We start from the raw sequence: 19427 nt of genomic DNA, 5'->3' as shown, positions 1-19427 counted from the left end.
TACTGTAAAATGCATCTGGACAGAATATAAAAGCAACATATGGCAAAATAAAAAGACATTGAAACATGATTAAAAGTGTTTAATTGGAAACTAAATGAAGCTCAAATAGAGTAAGACAGATAAAACAGGAGAATAAAATTTAAAGTGCAGTGTGAGATATTAACCCTAAAATTGGGATTTAATAAAAAAGCTGTTGCAGGGTTAGGGTTAGAGTTGGAGCAGACCTGCAGTCTTCTGGGAGTTTGTTCAGATATAGGGAGCATAAAAACAGAACACTGCTTCTCCATGTTTAGTTTTAGTCCGATAACATCAGCACACAGTACAGTACATTGTGACATCCAGAATCACAGAGGAACATACAGAATGCGTCCCACCCCCTCACTCAAAGATTATACCAAATTAACCACAGTGTCAGTTGAAACAAAGAACCCACAACCATGTAGAAAACTACACAATACACTGGGTATTACAGTCATATCAGAAATGAAATTAAAATGTTGCTTATTACAATTCTGACCTGTAAGTACACAAGTCAAGACAAACACCAAGAACTTGACGTTGACTCAGTTTCTTGGTTGAGTTCAGGGATTACAGTAATAGTTGTGTGTCAGTTTGAATGTAACGCCCTAAAACTTTGACTTATGTGGAATACTTAACAAATATGGGCATCAAGAAACCTATTGAAACTGAAGAAGTCTGTTGACACATAGTTTGTTCTTCCACTGCAGCAACCTGAGACAGTACAAAAAGTTTCTTTCTTAACAATTATGTCTGGAATTTAATTAGGCTATCCATACGTAATATAGGTATCCCTTGCCACCCACCCACCTAAATACTTTCTATCAACAAAGCATTTACAGTGAAGGACAACTTTCAGGTATGTACCGAAAGGCCAGAATATTACCTCTCTCCAGTGCCTTGCCAATATGTGCTGGGCATGGGTAGAAGGGTGGGGTGGTGGGGGTTTGGCAGCAGTGTGTGCGGGCACTTTCCCGCTGTTTTATACAACCATCCAAAAAAACAAAGGCGTTCTTGGAAGCGGGGGGCCTGGCACTCGTTTAGTCTGAGCGCCTGTGGGATTTTTACGCTCGATGGCACGCACTCGCACTAAATCCTGGTCTGGCCCTCAATATCCTGTGCCACTGCATCATAATAGTGGGCTGTGGTGATGAGTTGTGACTTAGGATGAGATCATCCAACTCCTTAAGCATGTTAGAGAGCTTGAGGTCACGTTTTGGAATGGGCTGAATTGTTTCTGAGTGATGTCCACCTCCCTGTGATAGCATGACTAAGAAATTGTACCTCTCCTACAACGCTGAGGACTCATTTTGTGAACTGGACTTGTGTCCTAGAAAAGTGGAAGGAAATATATACATCTCATTTCAACCATGCGCTGTAATGATTGATACATTTATGCTCATTCTGGTTAAACGCGTAGACATGCTGGAGACACTCTCCTGCTTTGCTGTTTGCTCTGGACGCTGCTAGCTGTCAACGTTGTTTTCCGACCAGCAAATTTATTCATCTCCCAATACCACTGTGCTGCCGGCTGTGTTTGTTCATGTGTGGTGCATGCATGCATTTCCAGGACCTTGAGAGTCATCGCATGTGAGGGCCTTTCACAACCACACTGTACAGGCCCCCAGACACCTTCTGCCCAATTCAGAGTCTCACAGCAGGCCTCTTTATATAGAATCATGCTAATATGGGCAGTTATAGCACCAGGTAGATGTTGTTGCTGCATCACCTGTGAGTCGCCAAACACCCTCAATGAGATTAAGCCTGTTTTAGACACTGCAGGATTCAGGATTAGTTTGGGTTTCTAAATTTACCTTTAAAGATTTCTCCATATCTACATGCAAACTACATGTACACCATGGGTATCGTTTAAACAATACGATACCAGTACTAATCCAAGTACCCTTAACATAATGCTGATACCAACTGAGTACTTCATTCTTCATTCTCTTCATTCTAACTCAAATTCACTGTGACTTCACCACCACAGATGGGTTGTAGCTGCTGTGGCAGTGGGCCAATCACACGTTGTATTAAATAGAAGAACACTTGCGTTTATTGGATGTGAGCAAGTCTATACAAATAGTCATATTTTCTAGCTCTGGATGCAAAAAGGATCGATTGCAGGTATCGTTTGACGGAAGAGGTTTTGATACCACTTGGTATCAATTTATTTCACTAAATACTGTAAAGGTATCGAGTACCGATGCCCAGCCCTACTTGTCACTGTTTGGTATTAAATATATAATATAATTATTAAAAATATGTATATATAGAGTAGCTATGAAGATAGCATAATGTTACCTTGGCCAAAGTAACTGAATGTTAAGGTGAGTTAGATTAGATTAGAGAAATGTCCACAAGCATCCGTGTTCACTACAACTCTATTTGAAAAACTGAGAATAAACGTCTGACAATCTGTTTATGGAATGGTAGCCTTTGCTCTACATCTTACACCCCCCCCATGTACTTATATTTCAACAAAGAGGATGTGAAATATATCTCTGCAGTTCTGTTTTTGTGATGTAAGTGCCTTTTCTCCAGTGCTGAGGCATAAATCAGATGCCCAACTTTCAGGAGTGTAAATCCAGAAAAGGAAAACAAATCAGTCGACTCACAGAGGAGGTACAATGAAAACAGATCAATTCTTTGACAGGACAGACTAAGACTCCAACAGCTCCATCTAATCAGTGCTGACACGTCGAGTCAGTGTTTAAGATTGATAGCATAAAACAGTGGTGGAACAAGAACTCAGATCATTTACTTTAGTAAAAGTAACACAATGTAAACTACTTAAAGTCCTGTATTTAAAATCCTACCAAAGTAAAAGTACAGAAGTATTACCAGCTAAATAAACTTTAAGCACTGACGTCAAAGTGTTTTGCAGAAAATCTGCTTTTGACTGATATATTAAATGAAACTAACATTTTTATTGCAGATATTTCGTAGTCGTAGCTCAAGGTGGAGCTAGTCTGAACTTCTTTATAAAGGTCACAAGATAAATCTGAGAGGTCGTGACATGATCAATGAGGTCTGATAGAAGAAAAGATTTGGACTCATTTTTCAGAACTTTTCTTTTTTATCCTTTGCATTTTTGAGCAACTTTGGCCTCTTTGGGCCTCGAACAGAAAGAGAAATGTCTCTCACACTGTTCTCTGTAAGAGAGGATTAAATGTTTAGGAACCACTGGTTTAATCCTATCATTGTAGTGTATTTTATAAGCTTATCAATATGTTTATATAAAATTTTAATCTGGAAAGTAACTAGTAACTAAAGCTGTAAAATATCAAGGATCAAGGATGTTTATTGTCATTCCAGCCATGTAGATACATGAAAGAGAACACAATATGAAATATATATATATATTACATATACTATATATGTGTGTGTGTGTGTGTGTGTGTGTGTGTGTGTGTGCGTTCTTTAATTAAGCTCCAGAATGATGGAATACTCTACCTAACCTACCTAGCTATTAGAGACATTTTAACTTACTAAATGCCTTTTTTGTTTTATTTGGGTTTTTTATGAAAGGTTTAAAGTCTTTTTTAAGTTTTTATATTATTATTATTATTATTATTATTATTATTTTTATTATTATTTTTATTGTCATTATTATTATTTTGTATATAATATATGTAATAGAGTTAAAACTCCCATCTGAAAGTTAGTGGAGTAGAAGCATCAAGTATCATTAAAGTAAAATACTCAATAACAAATACCTTGACATAGTACTTAATTACAATACTTGAGTAAATGTACATCACTGTCATAAAGCAATGTGATGTTATTGATGCTTCTGCATTAATATGTGGCTAAGTGATGTTGGAAAAACAGCTTTTATGCATTGATTGCATAAATCCCACTGACAACAATGAGGTCATCTGTATTTAGCAAACAAGCATGAGTTTACATTCTGCAATAAGCACACAGGTTGATTACTGTATTCTAAGACTCAGTTTAATTAAATTGAAGTTCACCTAAACAAGCAAAAATAAATGAAAAATGAAATATTGGGGTAGGGGTGTTCTGGGGAACCTTTTATGTGATGTTCTTTATCTTGTGATTACATATTCCACATTCTTCCAAATGAATGAATCAATGAACTTCTTCTGAGCTGAAGAAAATACAAAAAAACAAATACACTGTTTTCTTTTTGACATGTTGTTTGACTTATATGTGAACTAAAAGAAGAAAAAGGAGCAACAACAACAGCAAGCAAACATCACACAGTGGCTGAATGACAGCTTTACGCAGCGTTGCCTGTCTGTTAGTAGTGTTCGAGCTGCTCGTGAACGCATCTTGATGTAGCGTAGCAGCAGCAAAGCGGAGGACTCACACATGGACCTGCCTTCTCTGAGACACAGCAGTATGTCCAGTCAGTCCTGTGTGCGCTGTCTGTGAGGAAGGACCGCTGTCAGGCAGCATGGAGGACATCAGCTGCGGACACTCTGCACCACCTGCTGACTTCTGCGCTACTTTTTGGGAACGTTTGCGCGTCTTTTGACAAATATACTGCGCATTAATGACAGACTGTTTTTATGCAGTGGCAAACATCTGTGAACTCGTTTTAAGTTGTGTGTGCAGACTCAGGTGTGTGTTGTAGAATCAGGAGATGTGTGTGTTTCCCACGTTCATTCACTCCTAGTTTTTTTTTGTTTTTTTTCCCCCCACAAACCGCCCAGCTGTCAGTGGTCTGTGTTTGGAGAAAAGAACTGAACACGATGAGAACCCGATTTCCAAGTGTTGCTGTTCCCCCTGAACATGTGCAACACGCCGCCGGACGCACAACGCGCCACACCGACCAACACTAACCGCTCCTGGGGGGTTTAAACCTGGCTGAAACATGTTTATCTTGTGGGTCCCGGTGAGTTTATTCCTCGGGTTCATCATTTCTCAGACGTGGAGCATTCAGATGTCCTGGGAAAACTGGAACGCCGAGCTGCGCAACCGAGGAAATGGATTCGACAAGCCGAGCTCTCAGCCTCACATCGTTTTCATCCTGGTGGATGATCAAGGCTTCCGGGATGTTGGGTACCACGGCTCCGAGATCAAAACCCCGACTCTGGACCGGCTGGCAGCTCAGGGAGTCAAACTGGAGAGCTACTACGTGCAGCCGCTATGCAGCCCGTCCAGGAGCCAACTCATGACTGGCAGGTACAGTGCAGCTGTTCCCCCAACCTGAGCCCACATATGTTCAATTCTTCACGAAGGGAGTCTAAGTAGTTTTTTATGCATCTGTCTGGGAGGCTTGAAAAGAATTGATTAAATAAAGTTTTGAAACACTGTAATGAGCTCAAAGAGTGCAGGTTATCATCTAAGATTATAGCTGATTGTGTCATATAATGATCACTATCAGACTATCTAATAACATTTTATTATTAACAATATATAGTCTGAGTGAAGTCAGTAAAATCTGCAAGATGACTGAAAGCAGTTGTTATATCATGTTGAAAATGAACACAGTACAATAGATATGAAATAAGATCAAGGGGATGACATCATCAGCAGGAACCATATGACAATGTGCAGATACATTTAATTAGACAAGAGTTTAGACCTCTAAGAGATTTAAGTCATAACAAAAAGGGGAATATGATACAGATACAAACAAGGTTTGATCTTTATTCAGTCCAGTGGTATAAAATAATCTATTTCATGAAGCATATAAAGGACAACTGCGCTTCATTACAACATGTGATATCACTAAAAAGAAGTTTTACATTGCAAGAAACACAAGATGTTATAAAGCGTTTGGTGCCATAAAAGCTCATTAAGTTGCATCCCTGAGGATCTTCAGGAGGTAAAATCACTGTTTAACAAACCTCCAAGTTCTGGTTCAAGGTAATTCTTGACTTTGGAAGCAGTTGAGAAAAGTTACCCATAAGGTCCATTCAGGATTAGCATGTCCAAACTATTCCATAAACGGCCGGGGTCCTGCAGCTTTTTGTTCCAACCAATCAAGAACACACGATTTGACCAATCAACTGTCTGAAGACTGAGATCAGTTGATGAAATGAGTCAAGCCTGGTGTGCTCCTGCTTAGTTATAATGAAACCTGCAGCCACATGAACCTTGGAATAGTGTGGGCATCACTGATTTAGGAGCTGTTCTGGAGCTTTCTGTCACACCACATGGTCTTCATCAGCAGATTTAGTCAGATCTTGCTCAGCTTTAAAGCCAACATCAACAAAAAGAAGTGCTGAGAAAACATCTGCACGTTCATGATAACTGAGCAACCACCTGTTGAGGAAGATCATCCTTCACGATTGAAAGCTCCAGAACACCTACTAAATGGAGTTTGTGGTGAGATTTGTTTTCATTTAAATCCTTAGATTAAGATACAGAAAGAAGAAAGTAATGTCAAGTGTTTAAATTTTGAAGTGTTGACGTGTTTTTAGCAGTTTTTACCACTTTCTAGCTTTTTCTGGAGCTTTCAACTGCATCTCATGATCTTCTTGCATCTTGTGGATTGACTTTGGTCAGCAGAAATATACTAGGCTGTAGTTTGCTTTGGAAAAAGCCAATAAGTGGCCTGTGAGGGACTTTTTTTTTGGTAAAGTGATTTTTAAGAGTTTGTGAAATCAGCGCGCCTCAGCGTTACCCCAGCAACCTCCTCTTATTTGAGCAGGAAGCTATAAAGACATATTAAAGGGCGATGCTGGGTACCATATAGAGTATTGGGGGGGGGGGGGGGGGTCTTGTCGGGAAGGGGTGGGAGGTGAAGTGTGGTCTGGCTTTGTAGTTTGCTCACAGCATGTTTCACATCAGCAGTTTCCTTCTTTCTACATGGCGCTCTGCAGGGCCTCTCCTCCAAGCGCCTCCACCATCTGTTCCGCTCCTTAGCAAAAAAACGGAGGAGGCTCGCTGGGCACCGATGTTTCGTTGGCAGGCATCCGAGATAATAATGAGAAAAGTGCAGCCACCTCCTCGTTCCTCTCTGCCCTCCAAAAACACCCAAGAGGAAATGTAGGTGTATATCCAATGATGTTTCCAGGCTTTTATTCCTGGATGTACGGGTGCAGGGGTGTGTGGTTGAATTTGACTGAAAGGACGCCATCCATCCCTGTGTAAACATTAAAACATCAGGTGTCTGCGTCAGCTGGTCAATCATCACAACTCCCAGAACAAAGTTGTCTTCCTGGCACACTTGTAGAGACTTGTCAAGGCAAATATCGGAAGGAGTAAAGGGTTCAACGCAAGACAAAAGCATTTCATACAGTAAGAGCCTGATTAAGTTTTGAGAGTCTGTTTAGACTGTAACCACAGCAACCACCTGCCCTTGAACTCAGCTGCATGTTCACTGCATATAATCAGATTTTATTATTACTTAATTTATGTTTCTGTGCTTGCTGCAGATCTTTGCTTCAGGCCACTCGCTGTGTATTTTTCTCAACTGTCACCCAGATGGACATTTACATTGCTCCATAAATAACTGAACATACACAGGAGACTTCAAGGTCAATATAAACATCCAGACGCCAAATTATATCAATCAGTCAGACTTGAATTCAATCATTCTCATGACAAGAAAAATAGGTTTGAAATGCCTAAAAGGCTCAAAGTCCTCCAACTCAGCCGTAACACAACACTTGCGCACTGGAGTGAAAACTAACGTTTCCATTTGAGGAAATATGAAAAACCCAAAGCAAAGCCTGAGTTCACTGTCGGTGTGAATAGATCAACATGGATTGTTTGACCTGGCTCCGCAACTCATGACTCGTAACTCGTGACCTGGGTTTTACATCGTGTTTGACACTGCTCAGATTTAGGATGAAAGATACTATGGTTTCAATCTGCAAGTTTATAGCTTATTAACTTAAGAAAGCCACGACTGCGAATGCTCTCAACCATACATTGTACTCTTCATGAACGCTGTATATATATATAACTGAAGAGGATGGATACTTTGACTAAGAGACCAGATTAAGAAAAGCAACTTTAAAAGGACCACCATGCATCAAAGGCATGAAATGTCAACAAAAATGTGTATGTGCAAACACAGAAATATGCAAATGCACTTTAGTTGGAAGATTCATAAAGCTCTGTGTAAGCATGGATCAGTTTTTTTGATCTTTGTCATTTTTTAAATTGTGCCCATGTGCACAAATAGATGGATATGGATATGCTCTTATCAGATGTTTGCATATAAATACATCTGTCTGCTTTACCAGTCATTATACCTGTCAATGAAAAGAAAGACCAAAGAAATGAAACCCATTTGCAAGGACGTCCAACAACTTCAGAGATATCGGACTATAAACTATCATCTGCAGTGATAGTGTATCTTAATCATAAACATCAAGTTTATCATCATTTAAGTTGGATTGTTAATATTGAAACAGGCTTCACAGGGAACAAACAACTCATTCATCTACTTTCTATACCAATTTATCAAGTTTAGGTTCATGCTGCTGGTGCATATCCCAGAGAACATTGGGTGTATTCAGGTTAAACCCTGGGCAGGTCACCAATTTATCACAGAGAGGTAGAATTGTACTATATACCACACTCCACTATACACCATGACTGTGTATGGAAACAGAGTTGTAGAGTAAAAATGAATAATCTTACAGTTAGTATTGATTTGGTTATTTGAAGACCTTTAAAGACATCGGATGCAGATATCATAGGTTAAAACCTACTAAATCTAGTTGAAAATGTCTACATACATTACACTACATACATGTAACCGTTGTTTCAACTACATTGAGGTTGATCCAAAGCTATATGACAACAATGTGACTGTAGCTAATTTTTATCTACAGATGAATCCTGATTGTAGATGAGCCACAGTTACTGTGGTGGCAAACTGTCCAGGAGATCCACGCCATGGCTAGAAGTAGCAGGACATAATGTTCTACAGTCTGTATCTCTTAGTAAGTTGACAAGATTGTGTCAAAATTAAACCACAATATCCATGTCAAAGATGGCTAGCAATACCTTTCTTTCTGGAAAACTACAGGTATGGCCTTTACGAAAAGGCCATACCAAAACCAAGCGAGAGAAGATAAAAGGGACCTGGAGATCACAATAAGTGGTTGTGTACAGCTACTGTTGGAAGCGTAACAAAGCACTTTAACCTTCCAGTAACAGGAACTTGAGAAAAGATTTCCACGCTGTCCACCCCCTGGGAAACCCACCATCAGAAACATTTCAACCTGTCTGGTTTTCTTTAGGCTGCACTGATGAGATTTAGAGGCTTAAAGTGGGAGCTTCCCTTTAAGTTCAGAGTTGTCATGCTCTTCAACCTTGCAACCTCCCCCTACTGATCTTTTCTGATCGAGAGAAGTTTATTGCCAAAGGAGAGGGCAGAGGTTGCTCCTTGTGGCAGCCTTTAAAATTGAAAAATGTTTGAGATATGCATACTTGACCGATGAAACCATTCCACATGGTTTTGACGATGGAGCTCCTTTGTAATTTGGAAAGTAAACTTCTGGAGTGTCAATGATCATTTCAGAGCATGAGAGCTATGTCATCTTACCTGTCCAGACAAATCCAGCAGGTGAACTCTCTGACACTCTACACATCATAAACACAGTATTTAGCTATTGCATTAGCTGAATCCCTAAGCCTATGCACTCTTTTAGATTACACTTGGTCATATACACGCCTGTGGAGAAGATTGTGTAATGTTCCCATTTATATCTTAGACAACTGTATATGTATAGCAGATATGGTCTTAATGTGCCCTCATGCTCACTCCCGCCCACCTCTTCCTTTGACCACAGGTGTTTAAGCTGCAGTCACTCTTGTCAAGCGAAGAAAAAAAGATTGAAAACTAAATTAAATTTTATTATCAGGCTCCCACATCACTGAAAGAGCAACCATCCATCAACAAACAAAAGATGAAGAAAGAGCTTCGGGGTCCCAAGGCAATGAGGAGCAGACCTCCAGTAAGGATAGCGGCTGGATTGCAAAAAGCTCCTCTGTCATCCTTGAACACTGCACTCTTATATTATACCTTGCTGGATTTGAATCTGGTCTAAACCACAAGAAGCATGGAGTCGTTTGTTTGCTCAAAGCTGCTCTTTTTCACTCTGCTCCTCATCACCATAGCTCCATCTCCTACTTATTCACACACTTCTCATCTGTCCACACTTATCTCGAACTTGTCTTAGCCTCTCAGTCACCCCTCTCGTGTTGTTTCAGTGATCTGTCACTCTTACACTTCCTTGCCTTACCCCACACCGATCTGTCCTAGAACTTGGGGTGAAGTTGCACAATGATGAACAGAACAAGTGGTTGTTTGAGGTAATGAATAAGCAAGGTTCTTGGAGGATTTTAGGGTTTGGATTTGTTGAAAAGAAAACCTTGGAAAAAAAGGACCTTCATTAACTGTAAGAGTCTATAAAATTGAGAACATAAGAGCTCAAAGACCAAGGAAAAAGCAAAACTGAAGAGAGTTATGCAGAGATAGCAACAAAAGTAAATGAAGAGCCTGTCGAAAAGAAGAGTTAAGTAAGATGAATTCTCCAGGGCTGACTTTGATTAAATGCAGAGCGCCAAGTTGTGGCTGCTTATTTGAACCATATGTGAGGAGAACGTGGAGCAGTATTACAAGAAAGGGCTCCAGTCTGGGCAACAGGTCTGCTCGGGAACCTCCACAACCTCAGTGGCTGGAGCAGTGGCCAGTGCACTTGACTTGTGGGACTTGAGCGATTGCCGGCACTCAGTGATTCGAGTTTAATGCCGTGTGTGATTTGTTGGCCTTGTGGCTCAGTGGTTGTGTAAATAAACCAGAGAGATAGCGTGATAGGAACAGACCTTAAGATTGTAACTGTGTCATTAAAGGAATTCACCAGCGCACTATACACGATAAGATATGGAAGTGGGCCACTGTCTGTTAGAAGTATTTTCCGGCCTGTGCATGGATTGAATCCATGCTGGATAAAGGATGCAGAGATGCCTGACCCAGAGCTTTGGCCCCTGTGCTTGGGCTACCCATTCATGCCCTGCTTGGGTTTAAAAGACCCTATAAATCAGTCACATTGAACATGTGGAGGGACTGTAGGGAAACAGGAAGATCTCCAAGGAGCAGTAGTTACTACAGTCATTATTTTAAGGCCTCATAAATACTAAAGACCTAGAACTGTCCTTCAGGTGCCCCAAAACCAGTAAAGTCAAGACCTAGTTCCCTTGAATCCCCTCATATGAGAGAAACAAAGTAGGGATACTATTGAAAGTTTTTGTGCTCCACCTTTCTCTCATTCTCAGTCAAGACCTTGGGCTGGTTTGATTGATTTGTGGAGAGATCACAGGCTGCACTTAGCATGACATTCTCATTACACGCCTGTAACCTTTTGGTATGTGAGCACCACCAAACCTGCAGGAGCTGCAAGAGCAGGGTTAGGGGCTTTTAAGGGGTCGCCTCACACACACAGACACGAACACATGCACACACACACACACGCACACACACACACACACACGTCTTTATACATTTCCAATTGCATTCTTTTGTTATCCTTTCACGTTAAGTTTCACAAAGCTTTTCCCTCTCAATCCCATTGCCCTCTTGGCATTAATGCAAAAGTGCTTGACAAATGAAAATAAATAAAATGCTGAAGTGGAAAAATGATCCTTAGTGGAAGATAATAGGGCATTTTACATCCAAAATTCATTTTATAGACATTTATAGGCAAATAACACGACTAAATTTACCATGTACTTTGCTTGTGGAAACTCTGGAGAGATTATGGAGTACAAGGTTTTATAAGTACTCCCTTTTCATTGGGTTAATTATGTATTGTGAGGATTTTTTTCAGCAAAAGTGGAAGGAGTAAACAAACTTTTTTATGAGGTTTTTTTTCTGAAGAAGAACAAATTCTTGTAGCCTGGCTTACTTCTCCGGGTTGATGTTGTTGCGCACAAACACCTTCATTTCTTCCCTTCATTCCCATCCTTCTCTTAGTCCATTGCATTCAAATCTCATTGCCTAATGTCAGACCAACAATACCTCCTCTATCCCCCCAATGTGCATGTTTGTAGTTGGGTTTCAGAGCTCCCCCTGCCTAGACCACCAAATGACAAGAAATTCTTCTCATCGCCATATGAAACCAAGACCCTCTCTTGGCTCCCATCAGGGATGGTGTGGTCTCATTTTGAATTCACTGACCTGACCTCAAAGACTTGCAATGAATAGCGGTATCAAATTCAAAATTGTGCTGCATTATAATCCTCAGGAGTTAAACATTTTAAAAGTCCCGGGGACAAGCTTTGAAACCCGTGGGAATCGTTTATGCCAAGTTGTTGTGAACATTCCAATATCCCAACTTATTTCCAAAGGTTTTATGGACATTAAACCCAGATGGTATTTTGTATTAGCATATCGCAGTTCAGGAAAGTGTAATTGTCAGCAGACAACAAACAACTCTGCCACCAGGTTTGTCCACAGTGCCTCCGCCAGCTGCAGCTGGAATTGAAACACACTGAAGGTGAGGTGTGTCAGTGGTCAAGATTTCCCCCAGGACATTGGTTAATGGAGGTGGAAAGGGCTGAACTGTCATACAAGTGTATACTCATTGAGTTCACAAAGTGCATAATGATAAAAACTCAAATGAAAAGAACATAAACAGGGAAAAACATATCATTCAAAAGTGTCAAAAGAAGATAGAAAGAGCATATGAAAGCAATTAAACTAAAGTTCATAAATGTGTCTAGAGCCATGCTAGCTTCTCTTCTTACTGCAGATCTCTGAATTAAATGCCAACTTCAGCATGCCGACAATGCTAGCATGCTGATGTGTAACGAGTATAATGTGTACCAAGCCCTCCATCTTAGCATGTAAACAATGCTAACATTTGCTTTCTTTTGCACTAAACAGCAACTGATGTTGGTCTGAATGAATTTGAAATTAGACATTTGAATAGAGATTCTAAACATTCATTGACACCTGACTTCAATTACTAGATGGTGACACCTTTGGCAGGGTTTCTGTGGGTTTTCACGATCTAAAATTTCCAAAGGAACATGCACAGACTGAAAATATGAACACCTAAGCTTTTAATTCAGCTGATGATAAATGCTGAAGTTGACCTTGGTATTCTTCTATCATAAATCTCCTTACATCATACCGAGGTTAAGTAAACTTCTCCTAACTGAAACAGAAGTGCCTATAAACTAAGATGATTGTCAGCCAGCTGTGCTACAGACAGGAGGATGTATATGTTTGCTGTTGCAGTCTGTGATTTTATGGGAATGTGTTCTTAGTGAATTGTTTTTGTTGAACGTAGGATTTGAGTTGTAAATCACTGAATTTATTGTTGTGTTTGGATGGTTGTACGCGCCACACAGAGGTGTAAACCTTGAAGGACTTTTGCATTCTCAATGGAGAGTGCTAAACCTTACCACGTTTTGGTTCTCCTCCAGTCGAATCCTCCTCTCTGGAAACCTAAACCAAACACTTATTTTCACTCCCTTTCCCTGGTGACAGCTTGACTGCACACCACTAACCTCAGGAGAAGAGAGAGGGAGAGAGAGAGGGAAGAAGGTGAAGAGGCATCTGGCTATGTCTCTCCTGGGAGTCTCCCTTTCATTCAAAGCAGACATAGAGAGTCAGACAGAAATGAAGTCACAGCTCATTGTTCTGGTCTTCGGAGACCTGCCGCCAAAGTCCCAGCTGGGCTACCTCACTATGGGCCAAAAACACAAGTCAATCACAGTTTCAATAAATAGAGACAAAAAGAGTTGGCTTGCTGTTTTAAAGTTACCCAACTATTCCCTCATTGATTGCATTTGCAGTTGCAGTAAGTAGTCTACTCAGTACTAAGCTGGATATACTTTGGAAAGCGTTGATATCAGGGCCAAATTGGTGGGTCAAAAGCTTTAGGTCAAATATGTAACATATATATCAAAGACCTATCTGAACCCAATGAGTGTAAATTCATTAAGAGACCCAATATAAGAGTAACCCAGATGATGGACCCAATGATTATTACACCCCTTTCAAAAATGTTGTCAACCATAATAGTGAGACCACCAACACTGACAGCAGTGTGATGAACCACAAATTACTGAGCAGCTGCATTTGAAAGGAGAAGCAGAATCATTTTTCACTGCATTTGCTCCTTTCACATCTCACCTACAGAAAAACACATTTTTCTTCTGTGATGAATGTTATCAGGGCTGATGGATCACTGCATCCTGTCATTATCATACATGTTGAAACACAGACCGATTGCCACAGTGATAAAAACAGGATCCTACCTGGACTCAATTAGATTGAATGTAATTCATTTCAGACCTTGTATAATACCAGTTGTGGGATCATGTTTTGGATACAAGGAACCAGCTGGACCTGGTCCTGAGAGTAATTGCAGTGATAATTGGGTGATAATTCCCTTTCACATCACACATAGTAATTTGACCTATGTTCATAAAAATATTGATTAAAGCAGCTTTAAATGAAGTTGGAAAAGTTCCCTATTTTTTGAATATCTGATCAAATGTCTTAAAATATGACCAAGTATTTGATTCCAAAATGTTCCACTTTTTGATTCTTGATGGTACAGGTATAGAGTATTTCACTTTGCACTCAATATGTATTAGGGTTTGATACCCAATTCTATTGGGTAAGCCCCACTGGCACTGGTCTGTTATAGGGGCATCAAGTAATAAGAGACCAAAATTGGACACCTAATTTGAGCAGTGGGAGTTCATAAATAGATTATTGTAGATATACTGTACTGTAGCCTAATGTAGTCATTTTGTGCTAAGTAGCAATAAATGTCAAATAAACCAAATTTTGAACTGACCTAACTTCACTGCCAAACACATTTGCAAGTTTACAATTGCAATGAAAGGTATTACAAAAATGACATAACTTAAACTTAACTATATAAAAATTCCTCAATATATTGTAACTGTCTATAACACATCATTATTGCTGTGTTAGCTTGCTGCCAAGATGGCTTACACAGCATTATTAACACCAGGTCACAACTCTGTTTCCTGTCTGGCCTTGAGTGATGGGTCTTCTGTTTTTGCTCTGGGCCTCCCCCCTCCACCTACTATTACCCATCCAGCTCCTTTTACTGCACTGTTAGACATCAACTTAACATAAGCCTTCTCTTGGGTTGCCAGCCTATAAGCACTCTTCTGTTAGCTCTAATGTGTTTGCTTTGGACTGGGTCCATTGTAATTAGAATTGGATTGAATAATGTATCAGTGTGTAACTTCCAATACCAGGATTTTCTCAGTGACTAGACAAGATTTTTCCATCAAATGGTCTATGAGAGGAGTCCTTTGTAAGGGGGAATTCTAGTCTTTTCAGTGTTTAGATTATGATGTTGAAATGTCATACAGTGGCATATGAACATAATGTAAATAAGCCTATTATCCTATAATCCCATTAGCTGTAATGTCATGGCAGACTGAACTATCATGAATTGATGCTTCCCTCTGTAACAAATTAATTTATTGTGCAATAGCTAATGGATGCAGTCCTTTTTAGTTTTGAGGAGATTATATTTTGAGAAAAATGTCCTTACAATAATGACAATAATTGTTTTTCAGGTATTTTCTTTTTGACGGACAGTTTTCATCACTTGCATATTTGCATATCAAAGTAGCATATTTCTTTAAAATTGTTAGTATGTCTGATGGGCTGATATCTGTTTGATTTTGTAGGTATCAGATCCACACCGGCCTTCAGCACTCTATCATCCGAGCTACCCAAGCCAACTGCCTGCCCCTGGAAAATGTCACCCTACCCCAGAAGCTCAAGCAAGCAGGCTACTCCACGCATATGGTGGGCAAGTGGCACCTGGGTTTCTACAAGCGTGGCTGCATGCCCACCCAGCGTGGCTTCGACAGTTTCTTCGGCTCCCTGCTAGGAAGCGGGGACTATTACAGTCACTATAAATGTGAAGGGCCCGGCATGTGTGGCTATGATTTGTATGAGGGGGAAGAGGCCGCTTGGGAACAGGACCGCGGCTTGTACTCAACTGTGATGTTTACAAGAAAGGCTATAAGTATCTTAGCCAATCATGACCCTCGCAGGCCCTTATTTCTGTACTTAGCCTATCAGGCTGTTCATTCCCCACTGCAGGTTCCCGCCCGCTACCTCGAGCGCTACAAGGGCATTCCGAACCCGCACCGCCGTAAATATGCTGCCATGGTTTCCTGCCTGGATGAGGCAATCCGTAACCTTACATTAGCTCTAAAACGCTATGGTTATTATGACAACACAGTTATGGTGTACTCCTCAGATAATGGGGGCCAGCCATTAGCAGGCGGTAGCAACTGGCCCTTGAGGGGTAGTAAGGCCACTTATTGGGAGGGGGGCATCAGGGCAGTAGGCTTCGTTCACAGTCCCCTATTGGTGAACAAAGGGACAAAATGTCGATCTTTGGTCCACATAACTGACTGGTTCCCTACACTGGTGACCCTGGGTGAAGGGACTTTAGATGAAGATCTAAATCTTGACGGGTATGATGTCTGGGAGGCTATCAGTGAAGGCCGCCCCTCGCCTCGCCAGGAACTTCTTCACAACATTGATCCAATCTACATCAAGGCCAAGAATGGTTCATGGAAGGCTGGATATGGTATATGGAACACAGCCATCCAGGCTGCAATCCGGGTGGGCCATTGGAAGCTCCTGACGGGGGTGCCTGGCTACAGTGACTGGGTGCCTCCCCAGACGTTCTCCAACCAGCGGTTGACCAATCGCTGGCATAATGAGCGTGTCCGATGGGACCGTGGTAAGTCTATCTGGCTGTTCAACATAACCGCCGACCCTTATGAGAGAGTGGACTTGTCTCAGCGCTATCCACACATAGTGAAGAAGATGCTGATGCGGCTCGCGCAATACAACAGGACAGCAGTTCCGGTACGCTACCCAGCTAAAGACCTGCGTTCTAACCCTCAGTATAACGGGGGTGTATGGGGACCCTGGTACAAAGACGAGAGGGAAGAGCAAGAGGAGGATGAGAGATACAATAACCTGTTCACCAACCATCTCGGTAAAAGACGGTGGAAAAAGAAATCACAGAACAGAAAATTGAAAAGGAAGGTAGAAGAGTAGCCTGCCCCGTCTGTGAAAGACTTCAGTTGCTTTTTCTCAGGGATTGACACCTCCTTTTTCAGGATTGTCCTCTTTAGACGTTCTCTTTCCAATTAGTTTAAACTTGACTCCAGTATATACTGTATGAAAAGATAATGTGGATGGACCTTTTGAAATTCCTCAAGTAACTATGGAAAAGATCCACTCGTTTAAACACTACTGTCATGCCCAGACACAACTAAGACCTCATGTTAATGTAAAGGGCATTTAATGAATGTTTATTTTTCTAGGTCTTGTTGCATGCTTGAACTGTTTTCACCTCTAGATTGTTCTGTAGATTCACATTTCACTTAGAGTAGGTTATACATCTTCATAGACAGTTGCCATAATTTTTTGGTGACAGAAATAAAGTAAGACATAGTTCTATTATGTTGTTAATTACGGCAATACAGAATTGTGGAAACAGATGTAGGATTTATGTGATGTGTGAGTTGATTCTGGTTTTATAAGCACAGTCTGACTTAACTTAGAATAACAGATTTTGTTCCCTGTTTAGATAATGTCTGGTCTGGCACCAGGCCAACCTGAATGTAAGACAACAAACTAAATAAAAAGCCCCAGACACAAAACTCTTTGTCTCCTGCAATCTCTCTAGCTACAGCTGGTTTGCATTTTGTTACAGATAGATTTCCTTTGTTCTGATTACAATAAGTACTCTTGTAATTGGAAAAGCTGTAATATATCTTTCATATTTATAAGCTGAATCACTGCCACTAAGTACATTTATTCGTGGAAAATACAGTGAAGTGGGATCTGAACAGTGATAAAGACCTAATTCCTTTCTTGCAGTCCCTAACAAATGCCCGCCTCATCAGTCACGGTGTGCTGTACAAGCAGCCGTGATCAAGGGAAAGAGAAATGGAACTATTCATGGAGTGAACATAACTCAACCTGTAAAACTATATTGTTCCTTCTCCTCCTCCTGTTGCTTGGCACCCATATAAACAGTCACCAAATCCCTAGTTTAAAATGTTGATGAATGACTTGAGTTGTTCATGAGTTTTGCTCGTAGATGGTTTTTGTACTTTATAGGCCAATTAGGTATTTTAATGACTTTAAATTACTTCTAAATATCCTGTATGCCTAAAGATTTATAGCTGGACTGGAGCAAGATATTGGAACATGTATTTAACTATTCTTATTTGCTTCCATAGCTTGTCTATTTGTCTTCTTAATTAGTTAACCAAACAGTTTTCAAGAGCAATTTATATCTTTAAGAGAAATAAAGATCCCCATTAGCCATTAGCTGATGCTCACGGCACCAGTCAGTCTTCAATGCAAGTCTATTTTGAATAAGTCAGTTTTGATACAATCTGCTAGCTTGTTACAAATCCATGAAACAACAGGAGCTTCAGAGAGAGAGGGGCTTTCCTTTGGAAAAATTGCCAGGCTGCGCTGCTTATCCCTCCCATCCACACTAACTTGGATCCCTCTGGCTCTGTGCTGTGCTCAGCGCCAAGATATGACCTCAAATACAAGCACTGACTCAACTTTCACAGTGGCATTTGTGTTCACAGCTTATGCTGATATGAGGATGGTTCTTTCAGTCTTTAACCTCTGTAAATCCGAAGCAGGTGAGGCCTGTTTGGGTTAATCGTGCTGGTTTTCTTCAGCTTCTACATGTTGATGTGTGTCAGAAGGCCAGATTGTACCCATGGGAACCAGATTTTACCTGGGTAAGCTCAGGTTCACCCTTGACCATAAAATACATGGGATGCCCTTCTTGTATTATGAGCCACAGCTGAGAATTATAGAAGATCAGATTCTCATTTTGTTACGTCGTACTGAATTTCCTCACCCATGGGCCATAGGAACAGTTAAAACCCTGGATTCTCTGGGAATTCACATTTGCTTTCAGTTATGGGCATTAGCATCCCTATTATGGGAAAAAAGCTAGGGTATTTTTTTTCCCCTGTAACTGAGCTGTAAGGCAATATATCAAGCTCCCTCCATGCCGCCTCACATTAAGAATGCCCATTTCTGCTCATTTGGAATGATACGAGAAAATAAACCTGATGGATGGCAGAATAAGAAAGCTTTGATGTAAAGTGAAGCAAGGCAGTACAATTATGCCAATCTGTGTTGGTTTGCTTTCAGATGTGGCACTGTGTGAAACGTATAGTTTAGGTTCTCTCATGATCAAGGTGCAAACTAGCCGAATTATGTGTAGCCAACTGGAAAGAGCCAGCCACCTCGTTGCCAAGAACTACATACGAGAGACCATTACTCAGCTAGGCTTAGGCTCTGAAGTATCTCTTCCAAAGTTGAGTGATGAAAAACGAGACAAATATCAAGCAGCTGTTGTCCAAAAGAATCAGAATTAATACAGACTCCATGAAATATCTTG

At 40.6% G+C, this 19427-nt stretch overlaps 1 protein-coding gene across 1 annotated transcript; it reads left to right on the top strand.

The window, feature by feature from the left end:
- The first annotated feature begins 4861 nt into the window (after positions 1–4861).
- On the top strand, positions 4862–17073 carry arsj (arylsulfatase family, member J). Its single transcript, XM_053343431.1, has 2 exons — positions 4862–5172; positions 15646–17073. The coding sequence occupies exons 1-2, from the start codon at positions 4862–4864 to the stop codon at positions 17039–17041; spliced, it is 1707 nt and encodes a 568-aa protein (XP_053199406.1). The 3' UTR covers positions 17042–17073.
- The last annotated feature ends 2354 nt before the right edge of the window (positions 17074–19427 follow it).

The sequence above is a fragment of the Scomber japonicus genome, chromosome 22 (genome assembly GCF_027409825.1).
Source record: "Scomber japonicus isolate fScoJap1 chromosome 22, fScoJap1.pri, whole genome shotgun sequence".
In the NCBI taxonomy this organism is placed as follows: domain Eukaryota; kingdom Metazoa; phylum Chordata; class Actinopteri; order Scombriformes; family Scombridae; genus Scomber; species Scomber japonicus.
Note: the sequence above shows the minus strand (reverse complement) of the source record. Positions and strands in the feature narration are given on the sequence as shown.